This window comes from Antechinus flavipes, chromosome 2 (assembly GCF_016432865.1).
Source record: "Antechinus flavipes isolate AdamAnt ecotype Samford, QLD, Australia chromosome 2, AdamAnt_v2, whole genome shotgun sequence".
NCBI classification, from domain to species: domain Eukaryota; kingdom Metazoa; phylum Chordata; class Mammalia; order Dasyuromorphia; family Dasyuridae; genus Antechinus; species Antechinus flavipes.
The window spans coordinates 539,968,648-539,995,314 of NC_067399.1; the positions used below are offsets into that span (position 1 = coordinate 539,968,648).

Here is a 26,667-nt window from a genome sequence, read left to right on the forward strand (position 1 = left end):
TCCAAGATTGTTTTAATAAATTAATTTCATTCATATATGAATACGTATTTCTATACCTATTATTTATTGTATAATTATAAAAGAAATACTTAGCAGTGAAATGTTCTCTTTTTCTTCATTGGTTCGGACTGGTGCAGAGCGCAGGGGGAGGGATACATATAATTGCAAGTTGGTGCTTCGTATTTCCTTTTCCTGAGGAGCCATCGGGCGGAGAGGAGCGTGGCTCTTACTCTCCAGTGCCCGCCATGGTGAGTGAACTCTTTGTGGGGGATACGTTCTTCAAGCCGGGAACTTAGAGTAGGATATCTGGGACCCCGGACAGCGGAGAGGACGTGGAGAAATGTTAGATCTCCCGTGAACGCTACTTCTGGTTTGGGGTGGGAGGGTGGTGTGGCGAAAGGGCAGCCATCTTAGAAGCAACGTGTGCGGGAACAGACAAAAAATTCGGAGGCCTACAGGGTTTACAGGATACGGGTTAATTCAGGATGGGGGCGCCGAATAATTGTGGGGCTACTGACCCCTTAGGAGTCAGAGCAGTCAAGATCTGGTAAAATTCATTTAGTAAAGTCTAGGACCACATGAGAATGAACGTAAGGAAAGGAAAGATCGCGTTCGGCCTTAACTTTGCTTTTCAAAGTTGATGCCACATGGACTTAACGAGGTTTTTTCCTTTGAAACCAACTGGTAATCGAGAAGTACGGTAAGACCTACGGCACAACTGACTGATTTCAGTGACTAGTTCGTCTGACAACACATTCTGATTCTTTATCGAGAGAAAACTGTAGTTAATGTCTAAGTTCAAAGGAATAAGATCCAAAGAAAATTTATTTTTCTCTCTTGGATTGAACGAATGAATCCCAATGAGATAAAGAAGATTGCGTCAAAATTTTAAATAACATTAACCCATCCATGTTTATTAGATTGTTTAGAAGATTTTGTAAGGCTATGTTCCTTTTAAGTCTTTTTAATGATGTTTTTTGAGACATTAAAAGTTACCTGGGAAGATTCATTGCTATGATGTCGTAATTTGCGTCTTACCTAGCGTTCAGTGACAGTTGCCTGCTGTCAGTATGCTGGCGCTTTCTGGGTGATGATTATTAGTAACTGAGCAATGATCCAGAATTCTTAGAAGCTGAAAAGGGCAGATTTTTTCCCTGATAATGTGGTTTATGGTTCATAAGTGCTTGTTACTTTCTTTCCCAGGCTTGTGTACGTCCCTTGATATCTGTGTACTCTGAAAAGGGGGAAGTATCTGGCAAAAATGTTACCTTGCCTGCTGTCTTTAAGGCTCCTATTCGTCCAGATATTGTGAATTTTGTTCACACCAACTTGAGAAAAAATAATCGGCAACCTTATGCTGTCAGTGAACTAGCAGGTATGCTCATATATGTGTAAAGTTTGAGTTTTGTTTTTAGAAACAAACCATAACGTTGGAGAAGTGTGGGGGTTTTTTTAAGGCCAAAAAAAGAAACTACCCACATTTTAATTGAATAAAATAATTTTGTGAGTTGTGTGGCTTCAAAAGAAAACTGTTTAATGCTACACAGAAATGATGAGATTTCCACTTCATTGGTCCGTGTTTCTGAACCACATGATTTTTATGGAAGTTCTGATAATGTGTAGTACATGCATTTGATGAAGGTGTTATTGATGTATTAAATCTTACTTGGCTTCTCCTTACTTTTTAGGTCACCAGACCAGTGCTGAGTCCTGGGGCACTGGCAGAGCTGTTGCTCGAATTCCTCGCGTTAGGGGTGGAGGGACTCACCGCTCTGGCCAGGGTGCTTTTGGAAACGTATCCTTACTGTTCAATTACTTGTTTCCTAAACAAGATATTGTGATAATGATAATTACTTTGGCATAAATATCCTGTGTTTTGTAGTCATTCATATATACATTATGCTGCTCCCTTATAGCAGTGCTATGAAGTGAATAGTAGAATTTAGTTACTAATATATGTGTGTAGAAATTAACTGTCCAAGATTTTGCATATAGTGAGTGATGGGGTTAATTTCACAGTTCCCTGCATTGTAGGCACTAATTATTCATAAATGGGGATGGCTGTGACATGAAAAATTAGCTTGCTATGATGCTGTAATTTGCGCCTTACTCTGTTTTCAGTGACAGTTGCCTGCTGTCAGTAAGCTGGTACAGAAGGTTGCTGAAAAAATTTCTCTGAGCAAGACCTAAGAAAAAGTATTTTGAATTTTTTAAGTGGTAAATGTGATTCTTGACTAGAAAAATAGATGTGTCGAGGAGGTCGCATGTTTGCTCCTACCAAGACTTGGCGTCGTTGGCATCGCAGAGTGAACACAACACAAAAACGTTATGCTATCTGCTCTGCATTGGCTGCCTCTGCTCTGCCAGCGCTGGTCATGTCAAAAGGTATGTTTCATTAGAAATGGTTTGAGTGCACCAGCCCTGAAGTCAGGAGGACCTGAGTTAAAATCTGATCTCAGACACAACACTCCCTACCTATGTGACTCCTGGGCAAGTCACTTAATCCCAATTGCCGCAGCAAAAGAAAAAGAAATTGTTTGAGTGAGGGACATTATAACCATTGCAACACAGACCTCATTCTCTTTCCTGGGGGAGGAATGTCTCCAAATGTACTTTAGTTAAGAAGGTTTGATGAAATACTGGAAATAAATTGGATTCCACTCCTAGCTTTGTAACTTTGAACATTATCTAGTAATTTTTTAGTCTTCCCTTGGTCCATTTGTTCCCTTTACTGTAGAAATCTCTGAAAATCCATCTTAGGTCATGTTAGGAAACCTCGGTATTATGGAACAGTAAGGGAGAAAGGAAATGAACATTTATATAGTGGGTAGGCACTGTGCTGACCAATTTTTTTTAAATTTCATTTGATCCTCACAACAACCTGCAAAATAGATAATCTTGTCCAGTTTTAGAGATGAATTAAATACAGAAGAAAGATTAAGTAATTTACTAGCATCACAGCTAATAAGGATGAGACTAAATTTTAACTCTAGGCTTCCTGATACCCATCTTTCTATTTACTCTTGCCACCACCTGCCTAAAGTCTTTTGATTGGTAACTATTGCAAATTAACAATTCTGTGTGTCGTCTGGCTGGCTATAGTGAAAAAATTTCTTGGAACATGGTTTTCTATAGAATTGTCATGGGCATATCACTTCTTCTCTGTCCCCCTTCCTCAAGGTCATCGAATTGAAGAAGTTCCTGAACTTCCTCTAGTGGTTGAAGATAAAGTTGAGGGGTATAAGAAGACCAAGGAAGCAGTTTTACTGCTTAAGAAGCTGAAGGCATGGAATGACATCAAAAAGGTAAATTAATCAGGCATATATCTGTAACATCACTACAGTGATATAGACAAATAATGTGTAAAATTAGAAAATGGGAGGTTTATCTTAAAGTCAAGTATCTGGTGAATGAATTCCAGCAGGGGCTCATCAGAGTAAAACTTAATCTGGTTTCTTGCCTCCAGATGTGAGGGACATCCTTGTAATGATGATATTCCACTTCATGGTCCGTGTTTCTGAAACAACATGATTTTGTGGAAGTTCTGATACTTGATTAGGGAGTTTTCATATGTAGTTACATTGGAAAGAATCTAAATCTAATGTATTCAGGTTTTAAGAGTTACTACTTAGTGATACTTAAAAGTAAAATTTTATAATAAGATGCCCTTAAAAAAATTTTTTTAAGGTCTATGCTTCTCAGCGTATGCGAGCTGGTAAGGGTAAAATGAGAAACCGTCGTCGGATTCAGCGACGGGGACCTTGTATCATCTATAATGAAGACAATGGTATCATCAAAGCCTTCAGAAACATTCCTGGTAATTTTTTTCTCTCATATACTTCAAGAATTAATTTCATTAATGTGAAGAATCTTGGCTATTTTGGATTTTTTTTACTGGCTAATGGACAACCTTCTGGTAGACCTGCTTACTTGAAAGTCATCTTTTTATTTGAGTGTGACTGGTCCAGAACTAAGGTCCATTGAAATAGCCTTAAGACTTATGATCCTTAAAACATAAGCAAGTGCAAGGGATAATGTAAAAAATTATCCTGGCATGGATTCTGTCAATACAAAGTTAAATAAAATAAAATTTAAATTAAAAAAAAAGGTTATGATCCTGTTACAAGAGTAGTTGGTTTTTTTCCTCTGGATGCAGAAAGTAGCCTCATAAAGCTGAGGCTTTATTTTATAGTGCATGTTTCTGAAGTACATGATGTTCTGATACTTGGATGTGCAGTTTAAGTACATTGGAGAGAACTTTATTTTAGTGCACTTCAATGTAACAATTTTCATTGAATTGCCTTTATATGTTTGTTTTTTAAGTCCTGAGCTATATATAATGAAACAGTTTTTCCACTTTGCTTTACCTTATAGGTATTACTCTACTTAATGTGAGTAAATTAAATCTTCTGAGGCTTGCTCCTGGTGGACACGTGGGGCGTTTTTGTATTTGGACTGAAAGTGCCTTCCGCAAGTTGGATGAGCTGTATGGTACATGGCGCCGGCCTGCTACCTTGAAGAGTCACTACAAGTAAGTGTTCTTAGAACTGAATGAACTGAGAGGATTGGAAATGATGAGATTCCACTTCATTGGTCCGTGTTTCTGAAGCCTATGATTTTAGTGGAAGTTCTGATTCTGATCTTTTCAATTTAGTTCAGATTTTTGTTTTAAACACAAAACACTTTTTTTAAAATTCTGAATTTTCCCCCCTTTCAGTCTTCCCATGCACAAGATGACCAACACAGACCTTACCAGGATTTTGAAAAGCCCAGAGATCCGGAGAGCCCTCCGTGCACCACGGTAAATTAACAATTATTGGCATCTAACTTGACAGTAATAGTTAGAGCTCACTTTTGCTTATTGATGGTGAATGGTAACATTTGCAGAGTTTGATTATTCTGTTCCTAAAAGTATGTTAAAAACAAAATATTACCCACTGTTTTACAGCAAGAAGATTCATCGACGAGTACTCAAGAAGAACCCGCTGAAAAACTTAAGAATCATGATGAAACTGAACCCATATGCCAAGACAATGCGCCGGAATACAATTCTGCGCCAGGCTAAGAATGTAAGTAATGCATATTAAATATAAATTGGGTTTGCTTTTGAGTTTTTTGGTTGCCTTATCTTCTTCCTGATCCTTTCCAGAGGAAAATCAGAGAAGATAAAAGAGCTGCTGCACTAAAGAAAATTATGGAGGCAAAGAAAGTAGATGAGAAAAAGAAGAAGAAGCTTGCAGGTAATAAAAAGCTTGCAGGAGCAAAGAAGGTTCTAGGGCAGAAGAAACCAGCAGAAAAGAAGCTTGGGGAAAAGAAGCCTGCAGCAGCTAAGAAGCCTGCAGCTGAAAAGAAGCCCTCTGCAGAAAAGAAACCTGCCACACAAAAAAAACCTGCTGAGAAGAAGCCTGCTGCATAAACTCAGCATAAGTTTTATCTATTGGGGCATCCACATTATGTGGATATTGTGAATTTCTTTAAAAATAAATACTCAAAGTGGCTTTGGAAAAAAAACTGGAAATTTTTTTATTAAGAAAATAATGTTCACAAATCACAAAAATCATATTTTACAAAAAGTTTTAATTAACCTGATTGCTTTATAAGTGATGTTATATTTGGGCCTTGAATTCAGAACTTGTGAAAACCAATACTAGATGCTGACTCCTATACAATTAATATATATATATATATACATATATATATATGGCCTTGGAGTTTTGAAATGGTTGTAAGTGGTGTGGGTGCTCACAAGGAAATTTGGTAGTGGAAATTAAGGGCCCACTCAGTACTAAACCAAAGTAAGGCGTTGAAAGAAAATATGCACAACTGGATTTATTATTTTTTGTGTGTGTGAAGGGATGATGTAATCATTAAGTAGGAAATAGCAAGGGGATGAGAGCAGCCAAGCTGGGCCTGCCACTGCAAATACCCTGGTCAAATTGCGTGATGGCAATCTTATTCCACTTTTCTAGTGCCAAATGAGCAGTAGAAGGCACTGGCAAGCCAGACCACCCACTACATGGTACCAATGGTGTCAACGATAGGGAGGGGAGAGTGGATAGAAAAGCCCCCGTAGGTGCAGAAGTAGAATGCGCCCTAGGGGTACTCGGAGGAACCCCTGCGTCCCCGCGGAGGGGAGTGTGTAAAGGGCCTTCGAGTTCGGAGGTAGGGGGCTCCTGCACTAGGTGTCTTTAACATGAACTGGTGGGTCCCGAGGATACGGAATGCCGGCTAGGTGTGCCTGGCCACGGAAAACCGAAAACTTGTAGAAGCTTCCGGTGGGGGCCTATGGTGAACCGGAAGTGTATTTCCCCCATAGTCAAGATGTCCGTTTGCCCGGCCTCTTCCGCATGGGGCCTCGCTGTCGTCAGACGGCGTCCCCCGGGCGCGTCCAAAGAGGGAGGCGCTCCTAAGTTGAAGAGCAAGCAGGATGCTAAGCCGGCTGCAGGAACTCCGCAAGGAAGAGGAGACGCTGCTGCGAGTGAAGGCGGCGCTGCACGACCAGCTCAATCGATTAAAGGTAACGCCACCATTGCCAACCCCGAGCCCCAGCATCTTGGGGCGGACCCGAGAGTGGTGTAGCCCTCAAGAGGCCGCCCCCAGGAGGGAGGAGAGAAACCAAGCAGAGGAGTGGCCGAAGTGAAAGCGCGCAGCCACGCCCCTCCCCAGCCACCCTCGGGAACAGGCGATATTCCTCTATGGCTTCCTCTTAGGAGCATTTGCCGAGCACGTGCTTAACCCCTAGTTAGAGCTGGCAACGACCACATGTAGACAGACGAGCACATTACAAAGTGGTCGAAAATAAACCTAGACCTTTGGGCCACGAGGGAAGGCTTCTGTAGGAGGGCTCCAAACTGTTTCCGCCGAGAAAACCTCAGTACTTGCTTTAGAGAAACTTATGATCTAGGAGGGCTCTAAGGCACACTCAACTCGGGTCCTAACTGTAGCGCAGTCCCTCCCTCAAGGACTGCTAGAGGAGGTCCTCCCTCGGCTGCAGAAGAGGCGGGGGAGAGGGGGTGATTTTGTTGTAATGTAGGATGTTGAGATAGAGGAATGGAAGGTGGCTAGATTGGGACCAGATCTCATCACACTTGGATGGAGGACATCGGATGGAAGGTCCCTCTCTTTTCTCACCTTGAACGCTTTTCTCTTTAGCCACTTAGCCATTTTCTGGGTGCCCGACCAATCTAGGTCTGTAATTTGGTATTCCTCTCTCATGGCTCCTTGCCGCATTGTTTCACCAGGTCTTGTGGATTATACGTTGGTATTTTTGTACTCCACAGTGCTAGTGTTTGATGATAATGAAAGGAAACCTAGGCTAATGGAAAGAGTAAGAGGATCAGAATTGAAGTCTAACAGATCCTAATCTCTTGGGAAAACCTCAATTTTCTTATCTGTACTAGAGAATCGCAAGACTCCTTGCAGGTCTTAATCCTCTACTTCTATGATGTCCATCTAACATGATCTCCTTAGTGCTACACACACACACACACACACACACACACACACGCACACGCACACGCACGCACGCACGCGCGCGCGCCAATATAAAAACCATCCCTTTGGTTCCTGTCTTACTTAATCCAGGGCTGCAGGCAACATTTTAACCAGTTTAGGAGGAAGAGGCCCGAGTCCATTACACTTGATGGTCGCTTTGGGGTATTCTGGCTTGGTGATCTTTGCCTTAAAGTGAGCTCAGTTGCTGAAGAGACACTTTACTATTTAAAGTAATTGTCTCAAGGGAGCCCAAAGGTGCAAGGAGAGGGCAGTGCATTTCAGGAGCTCTGCTCCTCCTACCCACTGTTGATAGCTGAGGTCTATCCCAAGACAGCGTTTCACTTCCCTTCCCTTAACGTACAATGGGAGCTTTGTTCTTTCCTCTTCATTGTAAATAGTGTAGTGAAAGGCAAAATGACCCACTTGCCTTATGTTTTAGGTTGAAGAGCTGGCCCTTCAGTCAATTATTAGCTCCAGAGAAGGGGAAAGAATGACCCATCTTTCACCTCCAACTAAGGAACCAGAAAATGTAAGCATAAGTAAATGTGGAACTATGGGAAAAACTGAAGTTCAGAGTTAACGGTATAATTCTCTGCTTTGGGGTAATAAAAAACAGTATAAAAATACATTTTTGAGACCAAAGAACTTTGGAAAGTTATGAGAAATTTAATTAATTCCTCCTTAAGTTAATAAACCCACTAAATTTCCAATTAGTTTGCAATTTGATTATAGGCATTGCATTTTTAAAATAATTTTTGATTGCTTACTTCCCTGTGTTCATCTGTCATCTCAGTTACCCTAATTTGGGGCATTGTGTTTAGGAAGCATAAATTGTCTTGTGTCAAAGTTGTTGTATACACATTGTAATAATCCTGCTTAAAAAGCTATTCAAATCATTCAAATTAAGGCTTGTTTGCCTTAGTCTGCCTTTTTATCATATAGCCCCAGCTTCTTAAACTGAGGCTCAGAACTCTATATGGGGTCTCCCATCTGAAAGGGAGAAGGGTGTCACAACATGATTTATTATCAGTAAATGTTTGATTTGTACACATATTTTATATACTTGTCACATAAAAATTTCTCAGGCGAAAAGGGAGCATGAGTAAAAAAGTTTTAAGAAGCCCTGATATAGCCTAAAGACTCATGTTTGTAATACAATTAATTAAAACATTTAATCTGAAAGAATTTGAGGAATTTGAATTGAGTAGTGACTTCAGTATACTCTGTAAGTTTGGTTCTTCAATGTCTTAAAGAGAGATGAGAGAAAAAAAAGATTTAGTTCTGGTTTTAAGACCTGATGTTTTTAAAATGTATGATTTTTTTTGTTGTTGTTCTTTTTAAATATTAATATGTATATAATATCTTTGGCCACATCAGATTTTGGTGCAGGTAGACAATGAAACTTCCATCAATCAAACTGAATTACAGCTAAGCACAAGAAATCATGCTCAAGAAGAGGAGGAAGAAGAAGAAGAAGAAGAAGAATCTGATTCCTAAAGGAGAAAGGAGAAAATCAGGATTAGTTATTTATCTAAGTTAATTTTAAGATTCAGGGATTTTCCTTCAGTATCTACTACCACAGGGTAGGAAATTCAAGGATCTATATTTTACCATTTGGAAAAAAGGTCAAGTTCATATTAAGTTAGTCAATTCAGATACATATACACACTAGAGATAAAACTTCATGTGATATGGAAGTATTTGTGTATTTGTAATCAAAAAAGATTAAATGTAAGCCAGCCTTTCACATTTTTCTTACTATGCCTTTAAAAGGGAGTTTAACAGTATGCCTTTATTTGTCAATATGTATATATATTAAACTCCCTTATGCATAGAGCAAGACCAAGTTCTAGATTCTATAATCTGATAGGTAAAAAGGTAAAGAGGTATAATGGGATTCAGTTACTAATAGAAAGAGCATAAACTGTTTAAATGCTATCTGAGTAACATAGCACGTTATGTGCATGTAGTTTTGAACATCTTAATCTGAGCTACTACATTGTGGTTAAATGCAGATAAAAAATGCTGTCAATGGGATATCAAAGGAGAAAGCCAAACCATGTTCTTGTAGAATACATATTAGAATAAAAAATCTGAATCGTTTTAAAAATAATTTTTGTATTTAAGGAAATGTGCCATATTTTTCAAAAAATGTCTTATAATGTCTTATACTTATTGAATGAACTTGTTTTTACAATTTAAAAAAAAGGCTAAAGAAATAGAACATTGAAAATTTCTCACTTGTGGTCAAGATTCATTTCTATGCTCTTTCCCTTACCACAGAGGATATGGTTAATTTAGGTCAAATTTGCACAGCACAAGCAACAAAACATAGCAACCACGAACACAGAAAAGACAACAGGTATTCTTGTGCAATTTTAAAACTTTCAAAAACAACTACATACTGTTGTATGCCAGAAACAGAAATGCAACTGAACATGTTTCTTTGAAAATATTATCTAATGTTGACTTTTAAAAAGTGATGATAGTCAACTGATATCATTAACGATTTCCAGGACAGAGAATTTTTGAGTGCATTTTTAATCTTGCAAAGAAGAAAAAGAGGGAGGGAGTTCAGGCAATGTCTTTTTAAGTTTATGTGCAGTAAAAGCCCAAAATTAACCACTGAAAGAATCACTAAAATTTCTAAAGGAATAAATTTAGGAATGTAGAATTCATTAATCTTTTGGTGACCTAGAGAGTGCTATAATATAACATTCAGCTTGTTTACCTGTGAAGAGTATTAGCAATTAGCACAATATACTATATATATATATATATACACATATATATATACATACATATATACATATATATATACATATATATGTGTATATATATATACACACACACACAATATATATATACACAATATATAGCACAATATATGCAACCTTTTAGTGTCTTGAGCACAATGTTTTGGAAACCAATTCCCAAATTCTTATAGCACTCTACCCAAAATGCTACAAATTAAGAAATTTTTTTTCTTTGTTAGTCATTTCAAAAATATCCCATTAAGTAAATTGATCATCCCAAATAAAAGGTGGAAGAAAGGCCATACAACATATGTGAGTATTCTAGAATTATGGCTTCAGATAAATATATAACTCAGAACGGGCACTATACATAGGTACAATACAAGCACACTTAAATATTATATTAAGGGGAAAAATGCAAGATTATGACCAATTAAATTCCCAAGGTCCTTCAGGTTTGTCTTAAGAATTTTTTTTTACATCTTTCTTTGTAAAGAAAAGGGTGGGCATCAATTTGGTCAGAATAACAAACAAGGAAAATAAATGCTGGAGGGCATGTGAGAAAACAGATATAATGATACACTGCTGGGAGACCTATGAACTAGTCCAACCAATTTGGTACTATGCCCAGAAAACTCTTTCTTACACTGGACTTATCATTTATCATTTAACTCAGTGATAACAAAAGGTATATAATCAAGAGATCAATGAACAAAGAACTATATGTACCAAAAATATTTAGAGTAGCTTTTTGTGTGTGTGTGTGTGTGTGTGATGGCTAAGAATTGGGAACTATGAGAATGCCTGTCAGTCAACTGGGGAATAGTTGATGAAGTTAAAACATGTGGTTATGATGGAATACTGTGCTACTGTAAAAAAAAATCATTTTTTTCAGAAAACCTGGGAAGTTTACATGAACTGTAGTGATATATCATGTAGAAAAATAATGCAATAAAAGCACTAATTATAAAATTAATTAACTTTGAAAGACTTAGAAAGTAATCAGTACAATTGACCAACTACAATTTCAAGTCTCATGAAGAAACATTCTATCTAGCTCTAAATAAAAGTTTGTAGATTCCTCAGTATAGATTGAAGCATTTTTTTTCTTTCTTTTTTTGGGGTACATAGCTAATGTAGAAATTTAACTATAAATATTTACAATGGATTTGAGGGTTTTTCCCTTTTCAAGAGATGGGGGAGGAACGAAGAATATAAAACTAAAAGTTACGTTGAATTAAAAAGAAAAGTGAGTGGGAAATATAAATAGGGTCTTTGCTGATTTCAAGAAGTTGGAAGACACTTATTGATAAAGGTGCTTAATGGGAAAGATTTTGAACATTATTACAATCATTTTTGATGTGGCTTCTAAGAGTATAAAATGACAGGAAGGCATCCAAAAGCACATTTTCAAAAAGCATCAAGCTACAAGTTTTTTCTTGGTCCAGTATTTTTCTTGCAACCTTTCTTATTTTTATCTACCTTCCCACATAAAAAAAGCTTGGACAGATTTAAGAAACCAAAATGATCATTTTCCTATAAAATGATAAAATCACTACCACCTGAAGTACAGAAAATATACTACTTTCAACTCTTCTGTTAAACTTGATGATATATTTATTAGAATAAGAGATTAGATTTGTTAAACATTTGAAAATAAAATGGTTAAAAGGATCTCCATACAATTTTTAGGCACTATACACAATATATTCTGTAATTGGATTAAGAGGAAGATGTCTGATGAACTTTAATGACTTGATTCATTGGTGACAATCGAAAACTCCCACTATTTTAGAAACGCCAGTCAAAAATTAAGAGACATACACCACCCAACAACTCTGAATATCCCACAGAATATTTTTAAAATAAATATAGAAATATAGCCACAAGTCTCTAAGTCCTCACAATAGACTGATGAAGCCCTGGCTATTATGGCAGTGCGGGGCTCTGACTTGATTTAGGTGAAAACAACTGGATTCTACACAGAAAGCAAAAATTACAACACCGTGACATCCACTTTCTAATGCTTGTTTTCATAGCAGCAAAAGCATGCTTCCCATGCACTGCTTGTGAAGGACATCACCAGGCTTCTCCTTTCCACTTTCAGGAAAAGAGGGTAAATGCCTAGCGAAAATGAAGTACCACTGTGTCAAGACAACCCCCTCCCCCCGCAAATCACAAGGCCAGCCAGCTGAGGCTGGAGGAGCAGCAGTGCAAAGAAAATCTCACTAACTCAACAGCGCACACTTTCTGGGGGGTCATTAACACAAATAAGAAACCCCCGATGCAAAGCCAATTCACTCAAGGGAATAATCATAATTAAAAAAAAAATCACAAATAGAATTTGGCACATGCTATGTTCTTCATCCTTCTCCACAGGGTAATATGCACATCTGAACAGAGACAAGCATGAGAAATAGGATCTAAGGTAGCATTGTTTTGCACAATGGGTGAGGGAGCAGCCTTTCTCCAGCTTCCCAAAGAAACACTTTAGATGCCAGCAGCATGGGTTGGTGTGCTAGGCTGGTTAAGGCCTATGGTGGAGCAGAGCCAACCTGCAAAATCAACTTCCTCAGCATCAGACCTCTTGATAAAAGTGTGAACCTGTATATGAGAAATGTGGAGAGGAAGTAATATTAGAACAACATTTAAAAAATAAGATTCAATAAGTATAAAAATATATGTAGCACCTTCTTGATATAGTAAAGACATTAAGAAATCAATAGGGTATCTGTAAATTGGGGAATGGCTCAACAAGCTATGATATATGAATAAAATGAACTATTTCTGTATCATAATTAATGAAAAGGATGGTTTTGGAGAAATTGAAGATTTGTAGGAACTGATGCAGACTAAAGTAAATAAAGCCAGGACAATTTATTCAGAAAAAGCATTGTAAAGACAAACAGTTGTGATCAAAAATCAACTTTTGAGCAATGTAATGAACCATCAAGATGCCAAAGGATTAATAATAAAGCATGCTATCCATTTCCTGATAAAGAGGTGATGGATTGATGTTGCATAACAAGACATTCATTTTGGACATGAAAATGCAGGAAATTGCTTTAACTATGGGTATCTGTTACAAATACTTTTTTCTTTCTTTTTTACTTGAGAGGAAAAGGTGGGATGGAAAAAAGGTACAAGAAAAGGGGTATCTCTCCAAAATGAAAAAAGGGAATTACAGATCAGCTAGCCAGCTTTGAAAGGTACATATTTGAAATGATTATATACTTAAAAGAAAAGCAAACTATGTAATATTCACAATTTCATATATAATCCTCTCCTGTTCTACAATGCACATAAAATTTTCTGTTTTTGCTTGGTACTTTTAAAGTTCAGAATTTTCTAAAAATTATGTTCAATCAAGAAAAAAAGGATTCAAAAGGATTACAAAAGTCCAAATGATAAATTGAGCTGATTTAAGCTTAATAGGAAATCTGACCGTTTCTGCTGAATGGACTGACTTTAAAAAAAAAGACTAGAGGCTTATAATGTATGTAAATTCCCCACCATCACCAGGAAGTGAATGAGACCATCTCTCTCAGATTGCATGTTAATCTTTGACAATATCTTTTCTCCTTCATTATTGCCCTTAAAGTTAATTTAAATTGGATTTCACCTGTATTAAAATATTGAGCAAGAGGCACAATAAAATTTGCCCTGGCCTATACTTCCTTAGGGGTAATTTCAATATTAATGAGAAATCTATTAAGACTTGACTTACCATAAGTTGCTTTAAGTCAGCTCTCTCAGCAGGATTTTTTATTAGGCTTAAAAGAAGAACAAATAAAAATTACTTCTCTTTTTTTGAAGGTAAATTTTTTTATTAGTCTCTATAAAATTAACCTACAAAGGATAAATTATTTAGCAAAATGTAAAGTGCAGTGTCTAATATAAGACTTTTAACCCATGATTTATAGAAAAGTCTTGGGATCAGAAACCCATGAGAGAATATAAAAAATTCAGAAGAATAAAGCCATGGTGGGTTACCACAATAAAAGCCAAATCTGAAAATCCTTCAGAGGAGTGCAGCCCAATATAAAAAGCCATATTCTTTATGATATACTTGCCAAGAATAAGAGGCCAACTTACCATTTATTCACAAAATCTTGAAATTCGAGACTAAAGACTCCACTGGGCAACTTTGGAGGAGGCTGAAACACATTACATAATATTACATCTAACTCACTAGAGTGAACTTTCCCACAGCTGATCCTAATCAAAAAATCTCTTCTATCCACCTGCCTTAGACAGGCTTGCCTCTGAACTATTAACACAAAGGTAGGCCAGAGAAGAGCTCAGTCTCTCTTAAAATGTATTACTGGTGTGCTGATACCAAGATCTTCCATTCTGTTGGAATCAGGTATCCCACACTTCCCATACTTGGTGGGAAGATGTTAGCAGTAAAATTAATGGTGATTTTCACCTAATTTGCTAATTGTAGCAGGAGAGTAACAAGATCCTCTTTAATGTTTCTAACTAAGGCAAAAAGTTTCCTAAAAATATGTATCTACATGAGGGGAGACAGATAACATAAACAAACAAAAAAAATCAGACACTAATACTATTAGGAGAAAAGTCTAGGAGAATGTTACCCAACACTCTACAGGTCCTTTCAAGAAAAGAGTTTTTCCTGATGACTTCAGAAAAGATCTTTGCCCATTATTGTTGTTTCAGAATGATCAAATTAAGGCAAAGATTTTACAATCTCTTCCAAATGAGCAAGCAGGACTAGAATTTTTTTATCAGAGATAACAATGTATGCTCCAAGTCATTTATCTCTATTGATAACCAAGGGAAAGAAGGCTTTTCTTCTCGAATTATTCTAGTTACATCCAATCCAAACCCACAATCTGGCCCCAACCGCCTTTCAGTCTCCTCTCTCACAATTTCTATGGCCAGACTAGCCCACACTGCTCTTTCGAATTCCCTGATGGCTTTCCCTCCCTGCTTTTCTACCTGATCCCTCCACTGACCAGCCTTCAAAGTCTAGTTCAAGTCTCACTTCAGGGAATCTTCTCCTGCTTTCTGCTGCTCTTTCTGTGAACCATTCATTTGCCACTTCCCATACATATTAAATAACTATGACAAGCTTCTCTAATGTCTCATTGTGGCAAGTGACTAGGGCTACCTAAGGTTATACCAGACTGCAGGATCTCATGGAGTCTGCAAGCTAGAAATGATTAGTAAAGCCCTAGCAACAGATTATGTAATTTCTGTTCAAGAACAACTTAAATGTGGATGCTGCTAAAAGTCCTCGCCACATCATCACTCTATTTGGTCATGGCCACAGACAAGATGGACAAAAACAAAATGCCTATAGTGATGATAGAGTGGCCAAAAAAAAAAAAAAAAAAAGGTGCTATTCCTCACAGTACAATGGGAAGTTTGTGATGACATGCAATCTCTGTTTAAGGCTCAGCAAGGAGTGTAGGCAGACCTGGAAGTGAGGAAGATTTCCCTGGAATCCTGTCTCAGGATCTCAGGAGCTGTGTGACCCTGGGCTCAGTGACCTCATCTGTAAATGAAGCTCTAGCTTCCTCTGACAGCTCTAAATCTATGATCTCCAGATGATAAGTCCAACACACTCCAGTACAAATGGGACTATAGCCATATTAACATTCTCATTACAAAAGAAATCATAAAATATAAAGAAGATGGATTTTATTTGGAAAAGTGATTAAAGCAGCTGGTTTCATTATGTGGATAAAGGCAATAAGAAACATAAGACTAGGGTACTCACTCAGTCATTTTGGAGTCTTGGGAAAACTTCAAATAAAATTCAGCTCATTCATTTCAACAAACATTTATTTATTAATAAATTCACTTACCATTGCTCTGCTTGCTTGTTTTAATGATAGAAAAATCACACCTCTCCCAGGATAAGCTCATATCAGAGACTGATTCAATTTTAACACTCAATAGCTCCTTAGCTCCCCTGAATTGTCTCTATTCTGGACAGGAGAGCTGGAGAAGGGAGCCAGAACCCCCTCCCAAAGTCCCCTGACCTTCCCAATCTTTCCATCCTTTGGTGTACAGTCTTCCCCAAGAGAAGGTAAGCAGCAGGAAGGGGGAGATTGTCATTCTCTTTGTCTGTATGCCCAGATTTAGCACAGTCCTGACACAAGCTGGTGCTTAATAAATGTTACTATTAGGAAGTACTCATACAAGGGCAAGACACCAAGAGGCTAGACATGAAAAGATGGGAACGTAACAGTCCCTACCTATCTTGAGCTTACTTTTACTAGTTTTACTAAGGAGACAAAATATAATAATCTAAGGAAAATGAGAACAACAACAACTAGACGTAATCAGGACTGGCTTCATGCCAGAGAGAGGAAGAAGAAAAGGCAGAAAAAAGAGATGGGAGATTAAGCAGCAGCAACTATGGCCAAGGCTGGAAAAAAAGGGAAGTAATTTAAAGAAAAGAGGGCAGCTAGGTGATGAAGGGGCTAGAACACTGAGACTAGGCAAACAGACAAATCTTCAGGAGTTCAAATCTGCCCTCAGACACTTCCTAGCTGTGTAAATGTAGGCAAGTCACATAACCCCATCTGCCTCAGTTTCCTCATCTGTAAAATGAGCTGTAGAAGGAAATGGCCAACTACTCTAGTATCTTTGCCAAGAAAACCTCAAATGGGGTCACAAAAAGTTGGACTAGACTGAAACAACTGAACAATAAGTGTTTATTGCTTGAATGAGAAGAAAAACTAAGTCCCAGAAATATCAACTCATTCATGGTCTTATGACTAAAAAACCATCTAGCCAAGTCTGGAACTTGAGGTCTCCCTACGTGACATTTTTTCCACTACGTGATCCTCTTTCTTTCATCTCTACCATAGGCTCCTTAGGACCGGGAGCAGAAAGGAAAAGGAATCACAATAGACACTAAATTTTTAAAATGATTGTTAGACAATTCATAGTCAGTAAGAATTACATTATTTAAGTTAAGGGTTAACTAGACTCTCAGTGTTCATCCTTTTTTTTTCCTTCTTTAATACCTAAGTTTCGATCATTTGATTGCTTAGTAGCACTTCTGCCAGAAGAACAATGATGTGAAATGTTAAACATGCTCAGCAAACATAATATATTTACAGTAAAACATCTAATGACAAAATGCTCAGTGAGCTAAGGAGGAGACTATAGAGCGAATTTTAATCTGAAGCAAAATAAAATAGAGAATTGGTTTCTTTTTTTATTCTTATTTGTGAAAAATGTTTCTACAAGAACTGATGCAAATGTCCAATCTCAGAATAGTCCAGTGACTGATAGGTGTCTTCCCTGATAAAGGTCAATGTGTCAAGTGAATCCTTAGAAAGAGCTATCCTCCCCACTGCCCAGGCATTTGGATCCAGATGGTAAGGTAGGGGAAATAAGCTAAAGAGGCATTAGTCTAGAACACAACTAAAAAGCTGTTTTTCTGAGAGAAGTGATCATTTCTTTCTCATATTAACAATTAATTCCTGAATTAGGATCAGGGTTTTTCTTTAAAAGACATAGCTAATAATAAGATTGGCTTAACTTTCTTAACAATGTTTGAGACCCCTCCTAGGTGGGGAAGCCTACAGAGCTCTACCCAGGTCTGGGTGGAGGTAAATTCAGATAGCCCAGATCTAATCAATAGCTAAGGTCTAGAAGAGAATGTGATGAAATTAAAAATTTAAAATTAATTGTTTGTCCCTCTACTTTTCAGTCACTTCCCCTCCTCCACCCATGCCTACCTGGTGCCAATATTTATGGTTAAATAAACCAAAAGTGGCAGGAATTTGGGAGGGAACATGTATCAGTGCTGTCAGGGTGACAAATCAGTTCACCACCACTATAGACTTAGAATTAAGACAGAATCACAAAGTAAATGTACTTTAATCAGTATCTACAGCATCTCTCTCCACTGGACAAACATTAGTTCTAACTTCATGAAGTCTGGCAGTGGAATCTGGTAGATATCATCTAACTGCCATCTTCATGAAAGAAAAGCCCCTTGTTCCCTTGAGGAGCAACAAAGTGGCACAATGGATAGGGTGCCAGGCTTGCAGTTGGGAAGACTCAAGTTCAAATCCAGCCTCAGATACTTCATAGCTGTGTGAACCTCGGCAAGTCATATAATCCGTTTGTCTCACTTTCCTCATCTGTAAAATGAGCTGGAGAAGGAAATGGAAAAACACTGCAGTATCTTTGCCAAGAAAATCCAAAAAGGGGTCACAAAGAGTTAGACATGACCTAAACAACTGAATAAAAACAAAAATTGCTAAACACAGAATTCAGCCCATAATGAAATACAGTGTCACCACAATGAGAGCATTAGCCAAGAAAAAGAAAGGAAAGACTAAAGCAGGGGAATAAATCCAAATTGAGGTTGGGGAGTGAAACCCAACTCAGAAAGGCAGAAAGAAAAAAGATCAATCATCATGAACTGTCTCTTCTGTCCAAGAAAGCAAAGAATGGTCAAAAGCAAGAAAAATCACTAACCAGGAATTCTAGGTTCAAACTCCCTTTCATCCAGGACAGTCAGAACTTCTGCATTAGGCTCTTATTGATATAGTAGGCCTCCATAACAGCTATCTATGCTTCTAGCACCTTCTTGGGAAGCTGGTGCAACAGTGCTGAGTACAACTGTGCTTTATTCTTAGCTTTGCTGGAAGGCCTGAAACCACTCTGGCAAATTTCTGAGTTCACTTAAGATGATTGGTGGTTTATTAACTAGCATTAACATTATTGACTAAATATTCTAAAGCTTCCTATTTGAAAAGAATTCTAGAATTATCACCAAAGAGCATAATTAGTTCAAAAATCATTATTCATAAGCCAACTCAATTTTGCTGAATTAAAAAAACCTTGGCCTGTCCCAAACATCTGAACAGTTCGCTATTTCCCCAGTACTTAATTTTGTCCTTTGCCCCAATTCCATGATTTGGGAAATCATGCTATATTTACCTCATTGACTATGTAATCCAACAGTTCAAAAATTGCCATTGGTGGTCGACTATCCATTCCATAAGCTACAAAGTTTAGAGAAAGAAAAATGGGTTTATCAGAAGAAGTCACTTTGTTACTGTATAATAAATTTCCCTAGGTGAATGTCCCCCTTGATAACAAAGGCAAAAGTAAGACCAGAGTACAGTATACTTGCCTCAAGGAAAGGATGTAGTCAGAGCAAGAATGTGGGGGAAGAGGACACAGCAACTATGTAACAGACTCTTAATGGCCTGAAGCCATGGTGGGACAAAAGCCTTCCCTCATTCTCAGAGTACTTATCTTCTCATCGAAGACCATTCTCACCAGATATAGGGGGCTCATGGACACCTGTACTTTCAGGGTCAAAGAAACTAACCTCAAATGGGAATTCTTCATGCCATCTTACCCACATACAGTCTCCTCTGGGCTTCATGAAGGAGTGCCCTTGTGAAGCTGGGCATTATGTCAAAGCCATCAGACTGGGAGATTTGAGTACAGCCCTGGGATTTGTTCCTGGCCTGACAAAAAGTTAGTGGAGACATTTCTGATGGGACAAACCTTCCTTAATAACATCAGGTTCATTTGTGATCTATGAAAAATACTCTGGGCTATGATAGAGAGTGTTTAATGCAGATTCTCCCAGCTCCCTATTCCATAATCTTGAATTGCTGCCTTACCTGACCTTTGGCAACTGTGTCCTCCTAGCCCAGTCTGCTTCTGCTGGTCGTGGAATATACTTTGGGGGACTGAGGGGAAGGACTAGACAAGGAGTACCTCTGCTGCTTTTACTGTGATGATCTTGGAAAAGGTACCTCAGTAGTTTCTGTTTCATCATCATACAGCATCTCTATGAAGCACTTACAGCAAGTATTATTATCCTCATTGAGAGGCTCAAAGAAATTAAATGGCTCACCAAAGATGGCACAACTGCTAAGTGTTCTCTGGAGGCCTGACTGCTTAGTCACTGCCTCACATGTTCATAAAAGAAGGGATTGGAATACGGGTCCTTCAAGGTAACTTCCAACTCTATGATACTGCAATCCTTAGCCTGTCACTACCAAGTGACTTGATGTGATAAGAATATAACATTTCCCTTTGCCTCTCAACCACTGTCTTTGCAGTGGTTTGCTGAGCTGCCTCCATGAGCCCAAAGCCAGTTAGAGTTTCCCTAATTCTGAGCAGCCAGATCTTTCTGGGAAACTTACAACTGAGGGGCCTTCCAGGAGTTCTTGGTCGTGGTGATGTCTCAGGTGCATCTCCTTCCATTGGACAGCCAAACATCAGTTCTAGCTCTTTAGAATCTGGTGGTGGAATGGGATATCGTCCAATGGCCATCTCCACCAAAGAAAGCCCCATGCTCCAGATGTCTGATTGTACCGAGTAGTGAGTTCCCTGGAGTCGTTCTGGCTGTATTAGACAGAGGGGAGAGAAAGAAATATCATTGTCATCATGAATAATAATATTAATAATTTTATGAAATATCTTAGCTCTCATGAAGGAAGTGTCAACCCCAGAGACCAAAGACTGCTATTAAAAATTATCTATGCTCACATGACTCCTATTCTCCTCTTGGTTCTGTGATTTTTGTTTTTAAAACTTCTTGGTTCCAATTCAGGGAAGAGATCTCACTTAAACAAGAAAAACACACAAGCTTCTATGACAGTAAAAGGCTGCCTCTGTTATCAGGATCAACTCAGTGTTTTTTCTGTTACTACCCACTGATGTATTCCTGTTCTATTCCTTCTTAAAATGACCTTCGACATTCTGACTGGTCCCCCCAACAGGGATTCACTGCTCTTCCCAACCTCACTGTTCCAGGTGGGACCAGCTGACAGGCAGAAGAGCTTAGATGGGCACCTCAACAATGGCTTCCACAGACCTGGTGCCAGCCTTGCCCTAACATCATCTTTGCTGATGACCACACCATTTTAAAAGGTGAGAATCCTTATGAAAAGCGTTGTATTTTCTGGTTCTTCAGATGTGTCTAAGTCTCAGAAATGATAAGGTAGCCTAAAATTCACTAGAAGGCCAGGATGTGCAATGGAAGGAAGAAGAACTAAGCTGAATGACTCAAACTCTAGAATCAGCTCATGCTGTGTGAGCTTGGGCAAGTCCATTTTTAACTCTTTGAATCCTAGCTTGACAAAATGGAGAATAACAGCCACTCTACTTAATTCACAGGATTGCTGAAAGAATTAAATAACACACTGTATTCTTCCCTCCCCTAATAGTATGTAAGCTCCTTTAGGGTAAGTACTATTTCACTGCCTTTGTATAGTCAACAATAATATTATATATTCAACAGTGTCAGGCACATAGTGGGAAACTTAATAAATAATCACTGGCTGATATAGGAAGGTATTTTAAAAGAATATACCACCATGAGGCATTGTGGTATAGTACAGAGCATTAGACTTGGATCAGAAGACTTGATTTCAAATCCTGCCTCAAAATCCTTTACAGCTACATCATGCGTTCATGAGTACAACCCTTAACTTCTCTAAACCTTAGTTTCTTCCTCCGTAAAAGGGAATAGTAACACTTGAAATATATATTTGATAGAGATGGTAGAAAGGAAGCACTCTGCAAACCTTTAAATACTATTATACAAGTACACAAATTAAAAGTGTTTTTTAAATCCTAGAAAATAACTTATTTTGATAATTATGCATTTTGACAAGTTAATTTCTTCCATTATATTCTCTCACAATTCTCACATAGTATTAGCTACGCTAAGACTGAGCAAATAACCATGAAAATACTCTCAATCAAGTAAATGATAAAAATAATTCTTGTCAATAAGGTTTTATGAATTTCAATAACATTGGTAAAGTGCTGAAGGCCACTTTTAGGGGAACAGCTTTGTTGAGTACAAAGGAGGAGTTATTAGAGATGCTGTAGAGATCAAATCAACAAGACATGGCAAGTGGTTAGACAGGTAAGGTGAGAGTGAAATGTGGAGAATGACACTGAGGTTTTAATTCTGGATGACTGAAAAGACTGGGGTACCCTACACAGCTGATAGGGAAGTTAGGAGGAAGGATGAGGGGGAAAACAATTCAGTTTTAGATATTTTGACTTTTGGGTTCTTCAAGGTAGAAATATCCATTAAGTAGTTGGTTAAGTAAGACTGGAGTTCAGAAAAAAGATTCAGGTTGGATATACAGATTTGGGAATCATCTATGTGGAGATAGCAGAACACATGTGAGTTAATAAGGTGATAAAGTGAGAGACTAAAAAAAGAGCAGGTAGGACAGAGCTTTGAGGTATATCCAAAGTTAGTGTGAATCAAAAGTGAAGCACAGATGTTCATTATGACCATTAATAGTAAATGCTATACTAGAAATGCAGAGCTGTTGAAATAATTAACAACTTTAAAGTTGCAGCATAAAAAATAAATCCATTCAACAAAACTCAGTAGGAAGAAAAATTCCATTTAAAATAACTACACACAATATAAAATATTTGGGAGTTTACCTGCCAAGGCACACAGGATTTATATGAACATGATTATAAAAACTTCATATATGTAAAAACAAATCTAAACAAGTAGAGGCATATTCATTATTCATGGGTCTTATGGGCCAGAACTCTGAACTTGAAACAAAAGATTCTTACAAGGTGACCTGAACACTAAGTCAGTGGAATTGATAGAGGCAATAGTTATCTAATTTAGCATGGTTCAGTATGATTGATTTAATCCTACAAGGAGATGTTATGGGCCAGAACTTGAAACAAGATACTAAGTGGAATCAAGGAGACACTGGTTAAATCTAGTTTAGCATTGATTTAATCCTACAACAAATAATGGTTTCCTAGTGATATAATGATTGGTTTGTACTCAGTGTACAGCATATAAGCAAGAAGCTCTCAGGGTCAAAAAAAGACAAACGCACTAGAAACTCTCAGAGGCTGAGACAATCATTCCATTGCCCACCTTTGTGGTGGCTGGAGGCTGAAGCACACAGGGAGATTCAGAAGCCAGAGAAGGAGGCAGGAGCTCAAGCTCACAGAACCAAGGAGAGAGATAGGCCTATAAGAAAGCTAACCGGGCCCCAGACGAGACAATAAAAGATCTAGATTTTAACCCCTGGCTGCACTTGTAGTGATTACTAAACTGAAATGAAGGCTGCCTCTAGAGACCCCAAGAAAATCTCAACAGAGAACATTACATCTTAGAAAGAATAGTACATATGGGTAGCTTGAGATAATATCAAAATGACGATACTACCTAAGTTAACTTATTCAATGAACTACCAATCAAAGTATGAAAGAATTGCTTTATACAGCTAAAAAAAAAAATCAGATAATTCATTTGTAGGAACAAAAAGTCAAGATTACCAAAGGAATAATGAAAAAATTATGAAGGAAGGAAGCCAAGTAGTCCCAGATCTCAAACTATATCAGAAAGTAGTAATCATCAAAATAACTAAAAACAGAATTTTTAGATCTAGATTAGATACATAATATATAGAAATAAATAAACACAATAGCCTGGAGTTTGAAAAACACAAATCTGAGCTATTGGAGCAAGATTTCACTATTTGATAAAAAATTACTAGAAAAATTGTAAATGAGCCTGGCAGAAACTAGGCATGGATCACTATCTCACACCCTATACCAAGATAAGATCAAAATGAGTACATGATTTGGACAATAAGCAAGTTAGAGAAACATGGAAAAACCTACGTGTTAGATTTATGGATAAGAGAAATGTTCATGACCAAAAAAGAAACAGAGATATTCATAAAAAGTAAAATGGATAATTTCGATTACATGAAATTAAATTTTTTGCATAAAGAAAACCAATGTAACCCAAGTTATTTAAAAAAAAAAAAAAAAGCAGGAACCTAGGGAGGAAAGAGGGGATAGTGCAGCAAATTTCTCTACTAAAGGTCTCGTTCCTCAAATATACAATTATGCAAAATTCATAAAAATAGGCATCATTCCCCAATTACTAAATGGTCAAAGGATATAAACAGGCAGTTTTCAAAGAAAAAAAAAGCTTTCAATGGTCATATGAAAAATGTTCTAAATCATTAATAATTAGAGAATTGTAAATTAAAATAACTCTGAGATACCCACATCCATCAGATGACAGAAAAGAAAAATGACAAATGCTGCAGGGGATGAGGAAAAACCATTGTACACTGTGGGTGGACTATGAAATAGACCAATCATTCTGGATAATAATTTGGAACTATGTCCAAAGGCTATTAAATTGTGCTTACCTTTTGACACAGCAATAGTGCTTCTAAGTCTATCCCCAAAGGAGATCAAAGAAAAGAGAAAAGGACCCATAGGTACAAAATATTTAAAGCAGCTCTTTTTGTAATAATAAACAATTAGAAACTTAGGAGAAGACTATCAACAAGGGAATGGCTGAATAAACTGTAGTATATGAATGTGATGGGATTTTTTGGTGCTGTAAGAAATCACAAGGTGGGTAGAGGTAGTTTTAGGAAAACTTGGGAAGACTTAAATGAATTGATGTAAAGTAAAAACAGAAGAATCAGAAGGACAACATATAATTTAAGAGCAATATTTTAAAGAAAATCAACTGAAAGACTTGCTAATGTTGATCAATACAATGATCCACTACACTTCTAAAGACTCATGATTTAAAATGTTATCCACCTCCAGATGGAGCACTTTTGATGGATTCAAGAGTACAAAATGAAGCAGTGTGTGTTTTTCTTTCCTTTATTTTTCTGGCTTCCCTTCCCATCCCCTGAATATGGCTAAAAAAAAAAAATGTTTTACATGATTTCATGTTTAGTAGGGTGGGGGAAGGGAGAAAATTTGAAACTGAAAATAAAAACTTTTTTTTTAATCTAAAAAAAATAAAATGAAAAAAATTGTTTAATATAATTGGGAAATGTTTACAAAAATAAAAATATAATACATTAAAAATATTTCTTATATGGAATGGTTCTCAGGTAGTGGGGAAGGATACTAGTAAAAACTGAGAATGTAAAAAAAAAAGGCTACATCAATAAAAATTAATTTTAAAAAAAGAATTAATTAGGGAGAAGTAAAAGGATTGCCTTCCTACAGTACATTATCATGGAAACTGGCTGCTTTCTCTTGGTAACAATGGTAGAAGGCAACAAGGGAATAGAGAATTAGGGATAGGATAGAGTTTAAGAAGTTAGAAATGGGAGGACAGAAGAGCAGGTCAGATGGTCTGGCAAAACATAGAAATGGAGGAATAAATTTGGAGAAAATTATGCATAAGGAGTGAGTCAATTAGGCTGTATATAAATAATTCTCACCCAAATGTAGTGAATGTTTATTTTGTTCCATCATGTATTATAACAGCTTGTGAATTTCATGGTTCTTAGAGCATGAAGGCACCTAATCAAACACCTAACTTAGAGATCCTCTTTGTACTAGCATTTTTTCTTATCTTACTCTTTAAAATGTTTTCCCTAAATATATTGCAAACCCCACAAAGGCAGCAATTGTGAAACATCACCAATCCCCCATTCAAACCAAAGACTTCTAAAACAAGGACACTTCCAGAATCTAGAAATTTTCTCAGAGGTTGAAACAGTATCTTCTTTTCTTTTACTCCTTAAAGTATTCACTATAGAGGGTCTGATTTCATAGGGAATGATCGATCAGTTGCTGTTCCTGCTTGAGAGCCCTGGGGGGGCCAGAAGCTTAAGCCAATCAACCAGTTGTCCATACCGACATATAGGACCTCGTGCCCACGAAGGAATTAGCCATGGAATCAATCAGCTGCCCACTGACGCCAAAATCACAAAGCTTGATTTCCCCGCGTGAATTCACCAAGATGTTGGATGGCTTGACATCTATGAGGAAAAAAGACAAAAAAGAGAAAATTGGAAATATAATAGTGAAGAATCCAGACCACCCCAAGGTGACCACTACTGATCAAAGACACTCCAGCCTTCTAAGGACTACAATGACATTCTTGAAACAAATTATCAGAGGAAAAAAATGGATTCTCTGTGTTATCCTCCCTAACTTAATCTTTCAGTAGAAACTTGCGAGAAATAAGAGAACACTTTGTTTTTATAATTCATAACTGATTCAGGGCTAGAAGACAAAACATGTCTACCAGCTTTGTTTTTGAAAGCATTACTGAGATAAAGTGTCTATTGTTTGTTGAAAAACAAGAAGAAAAAAATCAAACTGCCTGACCCTTTTGTTGCTGCTACTACTAAAAATGACTTTCTATAGAGATATCTTTTTCACTTTTCAAAGACCCTTTCACATTTATTATGTCAATCAGAGGCTTTCACTTTCACTTTCAACTCAGGTTTCCCTGGGTCCCACCATGTTACTGAGGTGATACTGTTCTACATGGGATTGGGAGTAGGCTCCACATCAAGGGAGTCTCAAACATCTTAGTACAATTTTAAGCTTTATAACAATTTAAATATCCACCCTATATATGTGGAAGCATGTTTTTACTATATCTCCCGTGTTC

The 26,667-nt window shown here is 37.4% G+C and overlaps 3 protein-coding genes and 5 non-coding genes across 8 annotated transcripts in view; 7 read left to right on the forward strand and 1 right to left on the reverse strand.

Moving 5' to 3' along the window:
- Positions 1-108: 108 nt before the first annotated feature.
- Positions 109-5,511, forward strand: RPL4 (ribosomal protein L4). The gene is made up of 10 exons (XM_051980810.1): positions 109-248; positions 1,204-1,375; positions 1,689-1,795; positions 2,247-2,385; positions 3,181-3,305; positions 3,688-3,817; positions 4,375-4,531; positions 4,718-4,801; positions 4,949-5,069; positions 5,150-5,511. The coding sequence occupies exons 1-10, from the start codon at positions 246-248 to the stop codon at positions 5,414-5,416; spliced, it is 1,305 nt and encodes a 434-aa protein (XP_051836770.1). The 5' UTR covers positions 109-245; the 3' UTR covers positions 5,417-5,511.
- LOC127552649 (small nucleolar RNA SNORD16) lies at positions 1,011-1,111 on the forward strand. Its single transcript, XR_007951505.1, has one exon. It is a non-coding gene; the product is annotated as a small nucleolar RNA SNORD16 (small nucleolar RNA).
- On the forward strand, positions 1,545-1,617 carry LOC127552646 (small nucleolar RNA SNORD18). The gene has a single exon (XR_007951502.1). It is a non-coding gene; the product is annotated as a small nucleolar RNA SNORD18 (small nucleolar RNA).
- On the forward strand, positions 2,083-2,182 carry LOC127552648 (small nucleolar RNA SNORD16). Its single transcript, XR_007951504.1, has one exon. It is a non-coding gene; the product is annotated as a small nucleolar RNA SNORD16 (small nucleolar RNA).
- On the forward strand, positions 3,482-3,552 carry LOC127552647 (small nucleolar RNA SNORD18). Its single transcript, XR_007951503.1, has one exon. It is a non-coding gene; the product is annotated as a small nucleolar RNA SNORD18 (small nucleolar RNA).
- Positions 4,567-4,638, forward strand: LOC127552645 (small nucleolar RNA SNORD18). The gene has a single exon (XR_007951501.1). It is a non-coding gene; the product is annotated as a small nucleolar RNA SNORD18 (small nucleolar RNA).
- A 97-nt stretch (positions 5,512-5,608) lies between the features above and the next one.
- SNAPC5 (small nuclear RNA activating complex polypeptide 5) lies at positions 5,609-9,734 on the forward strand. The gene is made up of 3 exons (XM_051980811.1): positions 5,609-6,517; positions 7,934-8,023; positions 8,872-9,734. Exons 1-3 carry the CDS (start codon positions 6,428-6,430, stop codon positions 8,989-8,991), a joined length of 300 nt encoding a protein of 99 aa, XP_051836771.1. The 5' UTR covers positions 5,609-6,427; the 3' UTR covers positions 8,992-9,734.
- Positions 9,735-11,844: 2,110 nt separating this feature from the next.
- MAP2K1 (mitogen-activated protein kinase kinase 1) overlaps positions 11,845-26,667 on the reverse strand; it is a 99,334-nt gene continuing 84,511 nt past the window's right edge. Inside the window, exons 6-11 of the mRNA XM_051980812.1 lie at positions 25,902-26,026; positions 20,414-20,615; positions 19,188-19,252; positions 14,346-14,407; positions 13,978-14,023; positions 11,845-12,854 (exon numbers count right to left, since the gene is read on the reverse strand). Of these exons, the coding sequence (XP_051836772.1) occupies positions 12,741-12,854; positions 13,978-14,023; positions 14,346-14,407; positions 19,188-19,252; positions 20,414-20,615; positions 25,902-26,026 (614 nt within the window). The 3' untranslated portion in view covers positions 11,845-12,740. The remainder of the gene's footprint in view (positions 12,855-13,977; positions 14,024-14,345; positions 14,408-19,187; positions 19,253-20,413; positions 20,616-25,901; positions 26,027-26,667) is intronic.